Source organism: Pyxicephalus adspersus, chromosome 7 (genome assembly GCF_032062135.1).
Source record: "Pyxicephalus adspersus chromosome 7, UCB_Pads_2.0, whole genome shotgun sequence".
Classification (NCBI taxonomy): Eukaryota; Metazoa; Chordata; class Amphibia; order Anura; family Pyxicephalidae; genus Pyxicephalus; species Pyxicephalus adspersus.
In genome coordinates this window covers 58656268-58677231 of record NC_092864.1, presented here as the reverse complement: position 1 = coordinate 58677231, position 20964 = coordinate 58656268, and the positions used below count along the sequence as shown (strand labels likewise).

Below are 20964 nucleotides of genomic sequence, written 5' to 3'. Positions count from 1 at the left end.
AGGAGATGATACCTAGGCTGTTTATGACTTGGCCCTGCTTTCTGTACATGTGTGAAAACAATTCTATGTAACTCTGTTACAAGCTGTAAGTGTTCTTTGCTCCTGTTAAGTGGAGTTCATTACAATCACAGCTACAGGCTGCACTCAGCAGATGTCTTTAGCTGGGCTCACTGGGGAGAAGACAGAGCCGCCTGTGCAGAGGTCACCTTGCAATATTCGCAGATACCAAGTCAGATTTCTGCAGCAGATAGGGATGTAAATATTATTAAAATGCATTACACTGCATTCTAATAAGCACATTCCTTAGCAAACATTAGTGGAGGCTCGTCTGATGTCTGTGGTACAAATCAAGGTATCCTCCTTTATTCCATTCATATTCTACCCATATAGTAATGTTTGGGGATTTTAAAGTTGAACTCCAAGCAGATAGAAAAGACAACTTACTTTGTACAGTATTAAATGCATTTTCAAATGCAAACAGAATCTGATTTTGACTTGGTATCAGCTTCTTTATATATATATATATATATATATATATATATATATATATATATATATGAAGGGGGTATGGTTGGGATCCTCAGGCATTTCCAGTGTCTACTGAGTTTTTTTGGTTGGAGATGGGTGCTTGTAAGTAGCGGGGATACAGGTGAGTGGGGTGGGGATATAGTGAATGTATACCATAGTAATGGGTGGAGATTTTTTTCTAACAATGGCTAAATTATTTTTGGATTTCATAAATGTGTAGTTGGGCTTTAAGGTCTAATAAATATAAATGTGTCAAATAGAAAGTTTCAAATAGAAAATCTAGTAACATTCCCATGGACATTTTACAAGTACCAAACAGTGGTATAGTGAGAATGTGATACTTTGTAACACACATCTGACCTTATGCCCAGAAATCCCATAGACAAAATCCTGCAAACTTTAAATTTTGGATTCCTTTAGCTTAAAATGGCTGCGGATAAAGAATAATATGCAAAGCAAAGGTGTGTAAATCTCCTCCATGTCATAGGGTTGGATTGGGAACTTTTTACATGCATGCATCCAATACTGTATTGCCATTTTTATTTCTTTTCTACAAAAGGAAGTGAATCATTTATGTGGAAGCTGTTCTTTATAGTCATTAACCTAAATGTGAAACTGTAACTTGTAGGTTCTCTTTAGATTTGTACATCGCAGGAGTTTTTTAATATATTGTGAACACATAACTGACTGCAGTATGTTGCGGTGTCATTCATTTTAAATGGAACCCCAATGTGTGTCAGCCTGCACACCAAAACACAGATGTGTTTAGGAGCATTATTGTGTTGTGGTATGTATGCATCCCGTACTATATGGTGAACTGAGGAATACACTACAAAAGTCTGATTCAGCTTGTACAGTTTTAACTTTGACTGGGAACCTCTGCAGGTTAATTGCTGATACCCAAAATTTATTTTATTTGGTTTAGATAGAACAGGGGAAGTTTAGAATCTTTGTTTTCCTGCTGATCCTTTAGAGACATTTCCTCACTTCCTGTTTTGGGAATAACATTTTACTAATTAGGAAGTGAGGAACAATCTAGGAAAAAGAGTCCAAGAGGCCAGTAGAATTGGCCTTTGCAACTTAAAAAAAAACACTTCTTTCTGTGGTAATGTTAGCGAGATTTGCCTATACTTCCTATAAAAAATTGGCCAATGTTTTAATAAAAAAAAAGACTGAACCCTACTTCCAGAAGTCTCTCTCTCTCTCTCTATAAATATATATATATATATATATATATATTTATATATGGACATCGGGTTACCTAAACACCATATTTTAATTCAACTAGTAAACTGGTAAACTAGTTCCAGCACTTTTATTCTCTCTCTACAGGGTTAATGTGACCTGGGTAATCTTTAGCAATTTCCTCCAGCAGGGACAGGACAGGGTTAATACACAAGTGTTTTGTCCCTGAAGCCCTAACTCCTGTGAGACAGCTTTCCAACCTGCAGCTGACAATAACATATTAACCTATTGGGACACATAATAACATTTCACACATATGGCAGGGTATTTACTTTTTAAGTGGATTTGCAAAATGAAATAGCTGCGTGAGATCTGCACAGGGGCTGTTAACACAAGTGGTGAGGAAAAAATGTCTCCATGCCAAAGGCTCAAGGCAAGTCAAGTGGTCCTTATAAATGATGAATTATAACTACCAGAAAGATCAATTGCCTGAAGTTAAACTCTTGTTTCTATTTTACGCTATAATGCAATGGAGTCTAAATAAGATTGTGATACCAAACTGAGAATATGTAAGCTTCTCATAGCTAAACCACAGGATATATGTGTGTCCTTACAAGGTGTGATTTATTTCTTTTCAGAGCTAGGCAGTAATCTGGTTTAAAACATTGCCCCTGTGTGGGAGCTTCCTTTAATAAAGACTGGTCACTGTTGCCCTCTCTACTTGTTCAGAGTGACTGGTCTTGTATCCGCCCCCATATTTATCTTCAGGCAGCCTGTAGTGGTTGGGTCTATTTGGTCCATCCCATAACTGTTCTCTGCACAGTGATGATGCCACTGCTACTTTTACAAAGTAATACCTGGGTCTGCAATTACATTTGGTGCCCATAAAGTAGATTTATATCCATTGCAGCTATTTACAGTTTTTTTTGCCTGGGCTTTTATGTTTTAAGTAGAAATCATAAGGTACCCGCTATTACCTTCCTTTACCCATCTGATTTTTCTTCTGCTAACATGGTATTGACTTCAGAAACTTTGGGAGGTGAGCCTAACCTTGGTCATTGAACTATGTAATGATAGCACTATTATGAGGCCATGGGTTAGCAGCAGTGTCCAAAAACTTAGTCCATTGGTAAACAAAAGTTGCTAAGCCTAACACTTACTTATATCTGAAGCAATTTTTTTGTTTTAGTAAAGGGTAAAACCCTTGCCATGTTTGTATCTCCTCCTTCATATCAGTTGGAAGACATAACAACAAGTGATAGTAAATACCTCCAAATTAAAAAACAATATTAATGTTTGTAACATTTTTATTATAAGTGTTTTTATTAGAGTGTTTGGATAACCAATATGTTCTTGCAATATCTGCTTTAGGAAGTTCCTCCATAAATGCATTTTTTTTTCTTGGAGTTCGTGGCAAAGGGTGGCAAAAGGTTGGACTCCTATAGGGGTGATTTTTCCTAACTTCCAATTTCTGTGACAGTAAGCAAGGGTAAATCCCCCACATCCCCAGGGTACACAACAAAGCTACAACAAAGTTTGGCCAGGGTTCCCATTAGGAAATGTATAACTGTTTATTCAAGGAGGTCATATGAGGCCACATAATAAATATATGGTCCTGCAGCTTGAGAAAAGCCTCGGGAAGTGAGGAATAAGATATGGTTTTATTTTCCCCCAAGACAAAACAAGCATTTAGGCTTGGACTATTTTTTTTGCAGGTTTAATACAATATCATGTCCATGTCATATAATAATAATACCAGTATTGTCACTTGTTTTGAATGTATTCTTGAAGTAACATAAAGCAGATAATGTAATAATGAAAAGATTCATTAATAAGTGCAGTCCGGTCAATAGATACATCAGTGTATAACGTTTGCAGCAAGGAAATCAATAAGACTTATTAGTCATGCAATTAGAAAGCATTGAATGAAGTTCTGTGTGCTGTACTGACCTGTGAGAGGGGGCATTCTTTGGCAAGTGTGCTCTGATTCATCTCCTTTAGCAGCATACGTAAGGCATTGCGGACAGTGGCATGGTTCCACTGCTCTGCCGGCAGGTCTTCAAGTTTTGAACAACTACAGAGAAAAAAATGTTACTCAGGAAATATCAAATACGCACAAGGGAACATAACGCCAGACATATAAAACATGCATTTTTCCTAGCCAAAAAGGAAGACATAACTGTTCAGATTATGAATTGCTGTAATGCTGAATGGAACAGAGAACTAAATGAATGAAAATGGAATGCAGAAAAGGTCATTCTTTTAATGTAGAATCATTTTTTATGATAAATCCTAATTTTTACACAAAAGTTTTTATAAGTCAGCAAAAGCAGAAGTTAAAGTTATATGCAAGTATTGACTACTCCTGCAGAAGTTGAGCTTGACCCACCTGCTCTGCCGCCAAATACCCCCCAGTTAATCATCAAGGCTTTTTTTGAACAGAAAGCTTTCCTGACACAATGGAATTTGCAAAGCAATGGGGGCACAAAAAATAGGATTTTAGGGACACATGACTGGGGCCCATCAGGGCCACTCCAACCCTGCTTAGGCCTTTGAGGACTTACGTCTTCCATAACATTGACCCTTACCTTTGTAATTGTATCTTCAGTGTCACCACATGATAGACATCCTGTAGCATGTCAGAAACCGTAACGTCAGGTGCGTCTGTAACATAACTGAGAGGCAATGGGTTCCAGCGGCCAATTTTAATGATTCCTGTGGAGGACAATGCAACATTTAAAACACACAAAATACGTATACCATATATGTTATTACATTTAAAATGTATGTATCAGTAAAACCTTTTCTTTTAGTTTTAAAATGTTAAACAGTTAGAAGCCATTAGGGTTTAATTGATGTCTTGTGCTGTGACCAATGCCACTCAAACAGAAGAAATTATATCGTTTTCAATAAATCAGGAAATAAGAGGAAATATTTCAATAAGTCAATTGTTGCCATGACAACTGTATAAGGGATTTCTGATCATTCATAATATTAAAATTAAAGAGAAATAATTTTACTATACACACATTGTTTAAGGCCCAACTTGTCATACATAATGGAAAAAGGCTTAGAACCTGTCAGGATTGCATTGCTGGAGATTTTCCTTTATTTTTTCCTTTGTTTGGCAACTGGACAGGAAGTGAGTATAAATCTCACCATAAGGCACACATATGACAATAAAATTATGTCAGACTTTCTAACCTACCCCCTCCCTCTATTTCTTTTATTAAACAAACGTAATCACTATTAGGGGATTTCGTCTTACTTTCTTTACTAACACCTGTCAAATCCACAGAATGTGAGGTAAAATTTCCCAAACAAGGATACAGCAATCCATTGATAGATGTTTGGAATCTTCCTCATTGCATTTCCAACTAAATAATCAATGTGTGAAGTTGGCCTTTAGGTTATCGCAATGTTAGCAAGCTAATTTCACAGGTAATGCCCTCACCCTGCTATTTTGAGGCCCTTGGCCACCTGTAAGGCTCCACGTTGCAATAACATATGTATGCAATCACAACCTGTGGGTTTGTGTGCAGAGTTGCCATTCATTCCTAATTTCACCACAAACACACGCCTGCCAACGCACAGCAGCGCAACACACTACATGTGTGTAAAAGTGCAGCATAATTGTAGGTTTGGCATGCTGCGTTGTGTGTCCCATTTAAATTCATGGGCTGCCCTAACACAAGGCACAACAACACAAAACACAAGATTCTGCAATGTAAAAGTGTATCGCTTTAGTCAGAGCAGGCCTTAAAAGTCAAAGCTAAACACAGAAGATTCTCCCTGTAATTTTTACCACCTGCACAGTACTTTAGAACAGTATATTATATTGTATATATTAACTGAGACTTTGGTAACAATTTTGTGGGTGGAAAATGTAACAATAACAAAATTTAATTAAAATAAAGATGTAAATGTAATGAAGGCCAGGAAAAAAACAACAATAGGAAAGTTATTAACGTCCTGAGTCATGAATACTGTCAGTCTAAGTGGATGTGACTCTGTCTTTGAAATTGAAGTCATCTCCCGAAATTCCACAGTGGCCTTAGTACTTGGAAGGAATTATTTACCACACAAAACACAATCATGTTCAATAAATAAACAATCATATACATTAAACGACTAGTTTTGCTTAGTTGCTTTGTGTTTTTACATCAACAAAACTTTACCGGGAACACAATACCAGCAAATGGCCACAAATACAGTAATGCTCTGCAATGGCAACAGAAAAATTGCTTTATGTTTATGTGATATTGTTGACAGTAAATCTGGTCTATATTATGACAAAAGTTATTATTCTTCAAAGCTGCGTAGAATCTATTCTTAACCCTTTTGTGACCGAGTGTTTTAAAATGTGAATTCTAAAGAATTCTAGTTTGTGTTTAGCCACATTACAGTAAACCATCAAGCTAGAGAAATTAGCCGAGAGATATTTTTTTATAAATATAATAATATAGCTGTACAAACACAGCTTGGTGTACAATCCTAGTATGCCTGTCTGCTAGGAATAAATGAAATCCCATGTACATACACGGGAGTTACATCATTCCAACCTGGCCATTCAAGATGGCCAAAGATCCACAATCTGGAACTGGGCTGGGTGAACATGAATGAGGAAAGGTGAGTTTAGTTAAATAATTACCAGCATACAGGTACATCTGTTTTATTTTAAATAACACACAGCCTGGCCATTCTGCAATAAAGTACCTGCCTGACAACAGTTTTTTTATTCTTTATATTAAGGCTCAGTTATGCTTTAATTGGTTTCCCCCATTGGCCTTAGACTATAATATGGACATTAGATTGCAAGCCCCTCTGAGGGACAGTTAATGATATGGCAATGAACTCTTTACTGCCATATGCTGGTGCTGTATAAATACAAGATATATTGATGATAATAATGATGACAATGTTATGACATGGCACAACAGGACATATAAACCCAGGAGACCAGTGTGTTAACAATGCAAGCTCGGCTGCTTTGTGTATTCAAGGTGAGTTACAGTTGTACTATTGTAATGAATGTCATTGCATACCAAAAGCTTGCTGTACATAAAGCATTTTTTTAAAAAGAAATTTTAGAGCACAGAAACCCTGCAGCATTTGTGATGAAAATGTTAGAGAAATTGAGAAAATGTGCAATGTTTGGTGAACGCATTTCCAAAAGTGGACTTTTCTTGATTTATAAAGAACAAACTGGGCATCCCCTAGGGATTTACTAAAGGAACAGAAGCGGGTAATAAAATGTATGGACCCAAACATGTGTAAGTGAAATACAACATAAAAAAAACACACACAGGATTGGTTGAATAAAGTGAACACAGCTTTATCTCATTTGCTAATGTTTACCTTTCTAATTAGATTATTTTTCTAATAATATCCTTATGCTGGACAAAAACAATGTACAAAAGTATCAACTTAATATGGATATGTACCAGAGCTGAGATGAAGATCCCTTGTACAATGCGCACATGGGTTAGTACATTTGATTTTAGCAAACTGTATAAAGGTGTTCCATGGATGAAGTGCTTTTAGTTTATGGAACCATAGAGCAAGGGGCATATTTGTGGTCTTCTGCACAGTCTATTATTACTAGTAGGGGTTGTTACAATTACATGTGCTTATTAATTATTAAGCCTATATTACAAATTCCATAAAGACCTCACACTTAAGTGGCACCATTTAATTGGAACTTAAAGACCTGAGGATTAAAAAGGGCTCACTTTAATTAAAGGCTCAGGCGATATTTACAGGGGGGTTTAAAGGGAAACACAAGAGAGCAGCAAAACTCTAGATCTGATTCCAAGATGGGGAGTCACTATAATTTTGGTCAGAACCACACGGAGAAAAATGTATCATTTAAAGAAGGTATTATTCAGGCTAAAAGCACCACTGCAGCAAGAAACAAAAAGAGTGTTCATTTATACAAGGGGAAAGCTGGGACTGTACTTAAGAGCTTTTTGTGAGGTTTATACAGAAGGGCAATTTTCTGCTAAGTATATTTAAGATGTTTACATTCAATTTTCCTAAATAACCCATACTCATCTGCTGGGTACAGCATTCCAGGTCCACATATTAATGTGCTTTAGTCATACAGAAAACAGATCAAAAGTTATTTTTGAAAAAATGATATAAAGCATTGTGTTTTTCTATTACCACAATTGCATATTTCTACGAAAATTAAATATATTGAAAGGAGACTGCTAAAAGTGAACAAAATCTTCAAAATGGGATTCATTTACTAAAGTAGATGAAACAGTTCACTTTACAAAGTGAATGTTTGCTGAGGTTAGTAAATAAGAGTATACACTTTGATTACACAGTCATAAGCAAAGGGGTTTTAGACTGGAATTCTTTAACACATGATTGGATGATTGCAGTAAACACACATGCATTTGATATTTTTTGAAGAGTGATCATTCACTGTTAAGTTAACATGGCCGTGTGAACAGTTGATGGTCCTTAAGTAAATCAACCTATGCATGATCATTGCAAAAAAGGTAGATTTAAAACGTCTTAACAAATTGACATTTTTATTCTTTCATGTCAGCATTAGGAAAACCAAAAATACATAAATAAAAAAGTAAAGGAATAAATGCTTAGGAGTTTTATGTAGTCTAGGAGTTCAGGTCTTTCTGCAAACATGCATTATCAGATTATCCAAACATGCCATTACGGACAATGGTACCTGTAATTCTGGCCATGCACTGCTTGATTCTGTACAATCAAGCAATAAATAAATATCTCCTTGATATTAATGGTTTACCTGAATGCCATGCACTGCCCAATAACGATCAGTTTTCAGAATTGGAAAATTCTCACCACTAGCTTTTTACCATCCTATTCAGTACAAAGCTATGTGACTAGCATTCATCCACTGCTATCCTTTTTTAAACTCATACTCAACAAAGAAACAGGCATTACCATTCAATATTCAATCAATTTTTTAGCCTCAGTTTGATGTAGCAGATAACTGCAAACTGTAGTAAACTGATATCTGATCACTACTCTGCTCACTTTGTTCTCTCCACCCCCTTTATATGTTCATATTCACCATATCATGCATGTAGCATTGGCACATAGTGCTGGTCCTCTGTCTCATAAACTGCTATACCAGAGACTACAGGGAACTTGTATTAAATCTAGGTACTTACACTAGGTAAAATATATGTATATTGTTTTTTGTTGATACAATTATATATTCCTGAAATTCAGGCTTCACCGTTTAGTCCACAAAAATGCAAAATTTATATGAGTAAGAAACACTGGGTCATGTTTTGATAACTTAAGCAGCAAGGAAACTAAATGATGTAAAATGATCATCCCTGCTACATCCAACAAGGAGTCATAATACTTCTATAAAGATAAAAGGAGTCTCCATTCCATGCCACAGTCTCCAGACCCCAGCAAAGACAGTGGCAAATAACATAAGATCCAGTACTGAGATTTTGCCATTGATGTCCCTGGGGGATATAAAAGAAAGGGCGGCTTATTAATAAACTGTCAGTTTGGATGGATTGACCCCTTAAATTGGGGTGGCAAAAAAAAAACAATAAAAAACAAAGCACTTCCAGGGTATAAAGCAAGTTGGTTGCTTGCATTTGCTGTAGCCTGAAAATGGGCACCTGCAGAGTTGCAGCAAACTGCAGCATATTAGCACATACTCAACCATGCTTCCAGCTGCTGACATTAACTTTATGACAGTGGATTGGAAACCACTTTGTGCCACAGTTTGCAAGTAGTTGTGTTTGCAGTGGGGTTGCAGCATGGTTTCTGGAATGACATATTGCTCTGGTCCCCTTTGGAGAAAGAACTGCACATTCACTGCAAACATAAGGGCAGCTTCCAGCGCATACGTTCAATAAACAAAAAGATGTAATATTGAACAAACAGCTGCATTATTTGTGATTTTTATGTGACTAGAGTTCAGATTCAATGGTTTTTAGATCTGATTACTAGATAAAAATCATTCCATATTTACTTAATCTATTATTTGCACAAAGCTCCATGTTTTCCATTTTTACAATTAACCTTCTGGCCAGTTTTATTCCTTTAACAGCTGTTAGTGCAATTCACCTACTCCCAACAGCAAATGTGCCTGTGCTTATGAAATAGGTAAATTGCTACTAAAAAAATGCTAGTTAACTGGCAACAATGCTTATCTAATAGCTCTGAGTCACTGATCCCAAAACAGTATTCAAACTTTGCTTGCTGGCTGCTTGTTCTGGGATAATGACAGTGAGTGTGATGACCATCAGACAACCAGCATTTTCAAAAGATAGGAAAAGTAGCATCCACTTCTATATCAATACTGGTTTCCTTTAAACAATAAAGGATCCAACTAAATCTACCGGATGGAGAATAGAAATATAATGTTTTTGCTGAACTGCTAAAAATGCAGGATTATATGACTAGATTTTACTTTGAACTTCAGACATCAAAGATGGCACCTGGTAAGTGAGAGAACCGGACTTGTGGCATGGTTACACTGTGAATGAATCATTTTTTTCAGCTGGAAGAATCGGTTAAAGAAAATGACACATAGGTATTATGTCATACTTAACACATTCAATACAGGCCCTACAGCCTTTTATTTAATGGAAGTAAAGCCTTGCTCCCACAATGTGTGTTCAGTATGCAAGGACACCAGATATTGCATAGATTGCATAAATATTGTAATGTCTGATGTCCCCCCTCATGCATTGCACAATTCTGTGTAATGAATGGGATAAATGTTGCAATGGAAAGCCATGCAGGCGGCTGTGCATTGCACTATAACATACAGCAACGTTCTTTCTTCTACTGGGAACTAAGCCTAATTGTATAACTAAACTGCATGCTTTGTACAGCTGATTGAGATAGGAAACATTAGGACAGTAGCTGAACAAATGAGCTGAAAAGTTCTAATTAGTGATTATTCCGTGCTGTGAGATAAGCCAGCTCCGTGTCAATGTCCAAACCACATAATCAAACTTATAGCACAATTTATACTTGAAAATAAATAGAACAACATATATATACCTAAAAGGAAAGCTGTCCTTTTAAAATGCAAATGTATGTGCATTTAATTTTTATTACTGGTTCAGTACAGTGAAAAGTATATAAAGATACAATCAACACAGGTAAGTTCCTTATACAATGCACAATAACTGTATGTCGGGCACGTGATCATATGTATCTGGCACTGGCATGCAGAACCCTTTAATACTATGGACAGTGGTATTCTCCTGGTCTCCATCTGCCTGGATATGAAAAGTATGAAACACTTTGAATAATTACAGCAATTATAATAAAATGCCACCAAGTTAAAAGTTAAATGCTCCACTTCTTGCTTTATTTCACTCCCAGAGTTTGCTGCCAGCCACTTCTACGCTATGAAATTGTAAGTTGCCTTTGGCACTGCCTGGCATGAATGAGCCATTCTGTAGCATATAGGTAGACCCTGGTCTTAAGTAGTTATAAAATGGGGCATTATGGGCAGATGTGACATCATAATAAGGCGGTGAACTTGGAAAGCTGCTACATATTTTCCAACTAAAGTTCTGTCTTTTATAAATAATTAGCAATTTATGGTGTGTTCGTAGTCACGCAGAAGGCCATTAGCTATTTCCATGTTAAATAAAAGGTATACAGTACCCAGGTTTTTGTGCCATGCTATAAAGAGAGTAAAGCAAAATACAGGAGGTGCCAGCCTTTCCATATGTATTATATAAATCTTTGCATTTTTGTTCAGAGCTCAGTATAAAATTGCTATGCATTTCTGGCTACTAATGGTGAAAAGGCAATTTGCTGTTAAACCCACATAGTCTATGTAGGTCGTCTTTCTCTCCTACAGAATCAAAATACTAGATGCATGTTTAACTTCCATGAAAAGACTACAGGTGTGGGTTCCAGAATTCAATATGCTGTCTCTTATCTTGCTTAGTGAGAGTACTTGCCAAACAGGAAAACTAGGCATCTAAGAAGGCACCATTGGTTGGAGGGCAAAATATACAATGCTTTATAATTATTTTATGTCTTTTGGTTCCATCTCTTGCAATGTAAAAGGGTGTATGTCAGCAGAAACATAGTTACTATATCTCACCTATTCCCATCATTTCTAATTTTGGGAATCTCTTTCTTAAAAATGTAAACATTACTATGAAAGTCCGAGCTAGAAAACAAACAGCTTTCAGCTGATTACTTATTAAAGTACCAAATGGTACGTACAAAGGTCCAATATGCTATCCAGCTATTGTGCTCATCAAAGTACTTCTAAAAACTGTAAGCATCTTTGACAAGAATAGATCCATCAGACAAAGCTAATTTATTCCTTCCATTAGTGTTAAGCAGTAGTTGTCAACTTCAAATGCAGCCTCCGGCATCACCAAAGGGCCACATACAATATCCATGTAACTCTACAGGGGACTGTAATAGACTAAAGACTAACAAGAGGAAATAGAGACTCTTATACAATAGTAGTTAAAGCCTGGAGTCATTTTGTCTGAAACAGCCAGAGACTAGGGAAATGTTAAATAGGACATTTAGAGATGACTGCTATTAAAGTCCCTTTACAAATCAACTACCGACTGCTGGGCCAGAGGGCCGTACTACAAACACCAAGGGGCCACATGTGGGCACCACGGGTATTAGGCCTCTACCCACAAACAATAATGACCCATTAGATACTACAAAAGACCATACACATATTTAACAGGAACAGTTACCTTCTAGCAGAGATGAGCAGAATATTATAAGAAAAGTTCTCTAACATGAACTCATCAGCAGTGCATAATTCCATAATTCCTTAATTTTTAAAATCATTGGTTAATGGAATGAGAAATTGTTAATGTATATCTAAAGCCACAACACATTTAAAGTAAAGTAGGAAATTAGGTAGGTGATGGCAAAAAAAAACAGTGAAGAAGCTACAGATCTTTAGGAGCCTGGGTGAATTTTTGACAGTGGTCACTAGGACATACAGAAAAAGAAAATCTCCCCTGTGGGATCACAGACATCATTTCATCATTTTATATATATAAAAAAATTTGGTTGATAAGCACTTTTAAAGCTAGCTAATAATAATCAGGATATGTGAAACAAAAAAGTTACTCTGAGTAACAAGTGCTTGAGGATACGAAAGTCATCCCCAGTGATATGTACAAGTTTCTCTGACAACTATCCATTAAATGTCTTCCATAAGATAATAACAGACAAAAATATGACTCCTAATACAGACTCAAGTAACAGCATAAGTTTTATGTTCTCTCCCTATTATCCTGAAGCGATGGATAAATCTATCCTAACTCCCCTCATGTGATGTATAATGTACAGTGTCAGAGACCACAAAGCAGTGAAGCAAATTAAAAGATGCCTGTTAAATTAGTCTTTGCAAGCAAAGAAGCCGTTTTGATGATAATGTCCTCATGCTCCGATATGAAAGTGCAATACGTGGATAAAACCTATTTATAAAATGGCTTGGGTAAATGGGTTTGGGATAAATAGGGGGATATAATTGACTAATAAACATTCAGGGGACTATCGAACTATGAAACGGTTCTAAAACTGACATTTAAGTGCATGTAGTGTTCTAGAAGGCTTGAGACACTGAGGGGTTATCAATGGAAAAGAGGATACAGTGTCAAGCAGAAATATACCAAAACTGGAAACATTTCTGGATTGGTCGTACAACCTTTTAACATCATGGAAATCCTTCTCACTAGGGCTTATGTAAAAAATCAAGAGAAACAGGGAATTGAAGGCGATACCTATAACATTAGCATTGAATTTTTTTTATTTTAAAATTTTAATTAGGTTAATATTTTTATTTTTTTTTATTATCTAGTAAGTATAGAAAATGTCATCTGGGATTTAAAGACATTTTCATTCATTTCTTAGTAAGGATATGTCCTGAATTGAATTTCTCCTTTAATACAGTGAACCATTTCTTTAGCCTATTTTGTAGCATGGCCAGTGATGATGTTAGGACCACACACTGCACACTATTCTATCAGTTATCTCCATCTTGAATCTATGCTTTTTTCTCCATTAGGTTTGCTGCAGTAATTGTGTTACTATAATTTACTTTTTATGGCTAAAATACCATACTTACTGGAGTTTTATTGGTTCTGCCTTTGGGTAAGTGCATTAAAAGCAAGAATCGACTTGCACTGACCATTCACATAGCTAACAAGTTTGAGATTACTTTGCTGTTAGGTAGTCACAGATATACAAGTGACATACAGTATAAGCAAAGTTAAAGCACATTTTTCATGCTACAAGACGGGTCATCAAATGATTATTAAGCAGTGCTTTAGGATTATTATTATTATATTTTAATTATAAAAAAATCATAATGACCTATAGTAGGGCACATAAAGCGTGTGCATGCTTAATAATATGAAACAAATTGCTATATATATATATATATATATATATATATATATATTAACTACTGTATATATAAATCTTTTTGGCTTTCCCTGTAAATGATCCCAACCAACTAATATACTACATACATTCACATATAACCTGACCAGCAGTTATAACTATTTTCTACATTATCCTAAAACAAAAGTTTGGCCTTGCAGACATAAGAAACTTGGTTCTAATTTTATGTATGCCAGGGTTTTGGTAAATAATAATATACTGTATATATATTCACACAAATCTGTGTAAAATATTCTATATTTTAAAAGAGTGAAAAATTTGGTGTTCTATCCTCCTTTACTGTAAGTAAAATTGTACTAATAACAGCTGAATGTGGATAGGCTTAAAGTAAACTTGACAATAAAAAGACAGAACTTAAATGACAGGATAATAGACAGTAGTAAGACAAGAAAAAATGCAGAATAATAAAAAAAAATACTGAAATAACATAAATCTGTCTTCTATTCTCTACATAGAATTTGCTTTGCAACGACAGCATCAAAATCAACAATAGCTTAGTGTGTAGCACAAAGACCTCTTACTTTCTTTTTACAGTAACCTGTAAAATGTCACACACAGACACAAAAGTATTTACTAAATTTCCCAGATAACATAAAATTCCATGGTAGGGTCTACAATAGCTCTAGTCTATGGTCTTTAATGTATTCTACAGTCACACAAAAAAATAGGAATATAAAGAGTGGTCTGAAAGTGCATGGTTTGGATCCATTTAGGCAGATTTGAGAACTGAAGATCATGCATAGGGGGTTAGCTGAGATCTGAAGGGGCATGAATTCAGGCTGATCTACAGTTTTAAGGGGCATGAACTGGGGCTGATCTACAGTCTGAAAGAACACGCATGAGGGCTTATCTGAGGTCTGAAGGGGCATGAATTGGGGCTGATCTGAGGTTCACACCTAAACTGAAAGGGTTGGGATTCTATTAACAATGAATGGCACTTCAGTGGTGTAAATAGGCTCGGGTGGATGGACTCCACCACTTTAGTAATTCTGTTTGCTTCGCTGTATCATAGTCATAATGCTTGTTTGTGATGCTAAACTATTGATGCAAGCAAAATACAAAAAAAAAATACTCTTACGCACATGATTAAATGTTTCAAAAGAACATGTGTTCTCATTCTGAGTTTAAAATCAATCTAAAATCACATCTACTTTGCTAACTCAAAAGCCTACTGCTTTAGTAAAGCAATCCCATTGTGTTCTGAGTATTTTGAAGACAAACTACATTTATAAAACAAAGTAACACTGTCCTGCCATATGAAATATGGCTTTTGTGATCTCTGATCTTAGTGAACCAATTTATTAGAGACTAATGAATGAGTTATACGGGACATAGTGCCTAATATCTCAGGATTGTTTCAGACTACATACTTCATTAACTTGTATGTGGATGACAGGAACATTCTGATGGAGAAAAAATATGTGAAAAAATTTATTTAACTAGGCCTTTATATATTTACTATATAACCTAGAGTCCACCAAATTATAATGTGGCTACTTTGGTCTAACTGGTACTTGACTCCACTCTTCTTATTACAATGCTGCCTTTTCTTGTAAAGACCTAATTGCAGCTTGATACATTCTTTTTTCCTGCATATTTTCTCCTATTGAATACCAAAGACCAGCCATAAAACTCTGCCTCCAAGGGCAGCAACATAAAGATGTTATTCCAATATTAGATTAAACAGCAAAGCAATGAGAAGACCAACCATAAATACAATTAGATTTACATTCATGGGTAATTGAAGAGGACAAAGGCCCCATTGGAAGGGTGGTGTGTGACTCACTCTTATTCTGAGCTGCTAACCATGTTCATATGACACAATCCAAAGGAAAATATTACCTTACACAATAATAAACTACTTTATAGCACGACGCTGCCCAGCCACACAGGCTCTGCCCTCTAAAATAGGGGTTTGTTAGTGGTCTGCCAGCTGAAGACTCTGCATGGGTCACATCAACAAGGTGATGGTATGAGCCAGTATGACATCTATAAACCTATTAGCTGCTAATTTGTACGGTCCTGCTACGGATATTATCAAAAGCAAGAAAGAAGAATTATTTCTTGCACAATAGAGTGACAAGACTAAACACAAGCATCTAATATGCCCACATAGAGAGGCAACAAAGCAATTATAAAAACCATAAGAGCTTAAAAAAGACATGCTACAGGAGTAAGTAAAAGAATAATAGGCATTACTTATACTTGACTTCCAGTGCAAGTTTACTTTTTATACCAGCCTGCCTGCTACATAAATGGAATTAACAACACTAAGAGGGTTATTGAAAAGGCAATGATGCATTATCCACAATCCACCAGTTATGGAGCTCTCTTCTGTAAGGATCAGATAGCTACATACCATATATACCACAACCCATATTGCATATGTATGTAGCAGAGAGCAATAATTATGTTATGCTTAAGTTTATATAGGCTATATATATTCTATATTTCAGAGAACCATGGTCACTCCCAGCTACCAAGCTGTAACGTTAACAACAAATGTAAATTATTTATCATGGTACATACAATTATAAATACATATATCAATAAAAATGTGTCAAATTAGGAAGTAGCAGTACGGATGGCAGTGTTCATTAAATAAATCAGAAGCTCTCTTACCTTGTGCTTGAGCTGCTGATGAGTGAGAGTACCCAAGGGCAAGAAGAGCCGTCTCAACCAACTGATTAAAAAGGACATCTCTACGAACCAGTACAAATTCTGCGTGTTCTTCCCTGTTGTCCATCTGCTCCACCACACAGAAGACAGGAAGCATGAGGCCTGTGTGCAGATTTCAAGGAAAAAAGCTCATTATCACAACGGTATAAGAACAAGAGAACAAAGTAAAATGATAAAAATCCCATGCAATTAATTTTTTATACACATATTGGTATTGGTATTATACATGGTTGGTATTTAGGCTAACCATCAGGTTGGTATTTAGGTAGGGAGCCTAAGGTAAAGTGCCAGCTTCTCTCACAAGTGTTTAATAAACTTTGTCTCCCCACTGAGAAGATTGGGAGCAGGCAGCAATAAAACACTTTCTAGTGCAGTGACAATTTGAAGCTTCTTGTTCAGGAAGTAAAGGTACTCTCCCCAATGGGAACATAGACAGCAATAAAAATTTGATTGAGGCTCTTTTTATTTTCCTGATCAAGAAAAGCTGGTCTTGATTTTTTTAATCTAAGTTACTCACCTAACCCTTTTGAATAACAAGATCAATCATGGCCTAAACAAAGCAGACCTTTCTTTGCAGGACATAGACCTTCCACCCAACCAATGAAGAACTTGCTATACCAAGTGAACACCACATTAAAGATAAATTTAAGCCCATACCATTTAGTAGAAGTACCTCACTGTATACACTTAATAAAAAGACACAGAGCAATACACAACCCAAAATCAACTCAACTCATCATGTCATTTTCTATCATTTAATATGGCTGGGTAACTGAACAAGTAGAGAATATTTACTGAAAGTAACATAATGCCTGCATAGGCAAAATTATTGTTTGTTTTTTTTTTGTATAGATAGAACAGGGCAGGGATTGAACTTCTATCAGTGAATTATCTGCTTTTAGTAACATACTGGGACAATTCCCCTTTACTGCTATCCTGGAGAAGTAAATACGTAAGGAAACCCTTAAGATTAGCCTTTTCAAGCTTTACATCATGGGTGGGGGGACTTGAAAAAGCTTCCCAATCTTGGGGAACCCCTTTCATAATTAATACATTCACACAGTACATTACTATAGTATTCAGTCGGAAGAATGCCTCCTACATTTCTGGCCAGTGGTAAGAATGTCACCTTTACAGACAGCCAAAAGGTTCCTTGGTGTCAGTTAACCTGACCAGAGATGTCCATATTGCTTATGGCTCAGGGAATCCCTAGCAACCTCTGGAGGAACTCCAGAATTTATGGAACTTATAGATTTTTTACTGGTTGAGAAAAATAATTACTGTCACCTCTGTTTCTTAATGATCCATCATTTTCTGTCTAGGTGACAATGTTCAAAAGACAAAGTAAAAATGTATCTATTGTATATATCTAACCGGTACACTTATGAGGGTTTCCTTTACCAATTTGTGATTAAGGTGGATTTACTTTGACTTATGAATGTTCTTGAAGGGAAATTTCAAAACAGTACTTTTGTTTTCATTTCATTTTGTTGATTCACTAAACTAAGTGAACATTCGGCTTGAAAAAAGCCAACTGAGTAAATCAACGCCACTGAGTAAGAGTCTGATTGTGAGAAAGAGAGCTGTTGTGTATGTTTTTCCATTACTCCTGATGAAGGAGAAGCATACAAACTAAAGAGATAATTGAGAACGAAAAGGTAAGAAGCAATATCATGCCAACCCTTTAGGAAAAAGAGAAAAAGGGTACTTTTCTGATTTAATTCCATGGCAAACTCTCTGTTTAGCGGTCCATAGAATTAAAGAAGACTAGCTATGTGAAATAACACATCATCCAATGCCGTCTTTCTTTAAATTCTACCGGTATTTCTTCTGTGAGACCACAGAATTTATCAAAAGTGTTTCTCTCTCCATAAGCGTGTTTTGATGGCAGATAAAGCCACCATTATACCTCCTTGTTCTTCCTTTCATCAGCTCTGTTCTCATAGACTGCGTGTCAAGGCTGCTTATTTTTTATATGCCCTATTTTATTTCTCATACATCACATAGGAAAGAAAAGGAAGATTCTGCATGGCGATGTCTGGATCCTATTAATGCGTCTCCTCCATGTCTCAGCCTTCTGCTAATAAATCATCATTTTATATGGACATTTTATTTTCATTTGCAGGAAAGTCATTAGCTAAAAAATAGATGTTAGAAACACTTGGCTCCCAGCAAGCTTTTCTGTAAGCTGCCGACCCATTTTGGGCAGCAAAAGAGTTAAGAAAGCCATTGTGTTATATACGGACTTAGAACTGTTTAAATATTATGTTTGCCTTGTTTCTTAACAATGAACGCATCATTGTTGTGACTTGGTTTCTTTAGAGTTTTCTTTTCCTAACTACTCAGGAATGCATATGAAAATTTTCGTTTGAGTAAACAAAGTAAAAAATGACAGCAGAATTGATATGTCATTACAAAAAGACGGACTGGGACGATTTTGAAATATGATTTTTACTGCTGGCTGCGCTAGCCTTGCTTGGGCACGTTTCTTTGATTTCAAGGAGATGAGTCAACATTGGTAAGCGTGCCTCTCATTGAACATCCAGATGACCCTCCAAGCAAAAATGTCAATGTAGGTACTGGTCAGATAAAAAAGTTTGCATTATTCAGGATCTTCAATTTTAAAAAATTTCCTTTAAGGTGAACCTATGTGAATGTCACTGAAGTTCATCATTAATGTTCACTTTGACCATTTAGCAATAAGAATGCTTAGCTACACAGAACTGTCTTCCAAAATGTGTTATTTTTCCCATTTTATCAATGCTTTGTCAAACTCAGCAACTCTATTAAGGAAATGCCCGCTAAAACGTCAAGCAATTATTATTTGAATGTCCATTTTAGCAAACTGTATACCCAGGAATATAAACATTTTAATCCAAAATTTGAAAGTATCTTATACTACAACAATAAATGGAAACTATAGGCTTGTTAAAAATTTATAATCAGTTATTAGAAAAAATAATTGGCGTGACCCCGTTTTTTCATATGCTACATACAATGTCCAAGAATAGTAAAATCCGAATCCAACAAAAAGTACATGAAAACAGTTACTTCATATGGATGATGTGTGAGCACCATTGGTAATGTCATTGTGTATGTGTCTGGCAAATTCCTTCAATCCATGGCCAGTGCAAGTCTATTTCATAAGGAACTTGATCTTTGTTTCTGCATGTTAAGGAATGGAAAATGTACAGTCAACTGTCAAAACAGCAGTTTAAAATGCCTAATACAGTCATAGCATTTAGATAATATAATGAGAGAAAAATCTGATAAAAAGGCAAAACATTTCATGTGCAGAGAATCCACCCATTCATTACTTTAGATAGACATTTGACCAGCATTATAGCACAGCACGTATTGGTCTTTCTTGATGACATAGCCAGCCTTAACTCCTTAGGCTCTTAGGAAATGTTTCCACTGGTCTTGTTAAACTGAATATCAGTGTACTACAATCTTTTTCTCACCTGGACTAAGGTTTATAATGAATCCTACACTGCAGCTGTAAAACACAAAAAGTATCGCTGCCAGCTCGAGTCCACATGGAAATAAATGCTGATCAAAGCGGCATTGGAAAAGGTGTGAAGGCAGAACCGGTGGTAGGCAAAACAGATGAGTACAGCTGTGGTGATTCCAAAGAAGACCTGCACAGTTTTACAAAACTTTCAGATTTAAAAGTGAAAATGAATCTGACAGGGGCATATAAAGGGGTGGGCTTGCTTCCAGCTTGTAAAATGAAATTTCTTTATCTGAATAACATGTCTTTGAAGTTTCCATTTAAGTGGTGGCTGAATCCAGCAGCTACAAATTGGTAACAATCCCTTATAGGAAACAATTGCATCTATATAACCAGGTAAGGTATATCTTTAAAGTATATCTACAGCCAACTTTACGTTTAAGAGTAAAGAACAGAGAACAGAACTGAGAACAGAGGTCTGACTTTCCTTACTTCCAAAACAAAACTAAATGACTTTAGACACACTATAAAGTGTTTGTAAACCCCAACAACAAACATGCATTTGCTTGCTTTTGGTCTAATAAATATATGAAGAAAACAGAAATCTATGGTCACATATTATGCCAATACCCAATCATTTTATAATATATTTGTGGTTTATTGAATAATGATTGGAGATT

The 20964-nt window shown here is 35.9% G+C and overlaps 1 protein-coding gene across 2 annotated transcripts in view; it reads right to left on the bottom strand.

Annotated features, from left to right (window-relative positions):
* The window catches only part of SATB2 (SATB homeobox 2), a 94065-nt gene that overhangs the window by 47049 nt on the left and 26052 nt on the right, over window positions 1-20964 (bottom strand). For both annotated transcript variants that reach the window (XM_072418637.1, XM_072418639.1), the window contains exons 3-5: window positions 16774-16932; window positions 4302-4428; window positions 3664-3787 (exon numbers count right to left, since the gene is read on the bottom strand). In XM_072418637.1, coding sequence (XP_072274738.1) covers window positions 3664-3787; window positions 4302-4428; window positions 16774-16932 — 410 coding nt within the window. The remainder of the gene's footprint in view (window positions 1-3663; window positions 3788-4301; window positions 4429-16773; window positions 16933-20964) is intronic.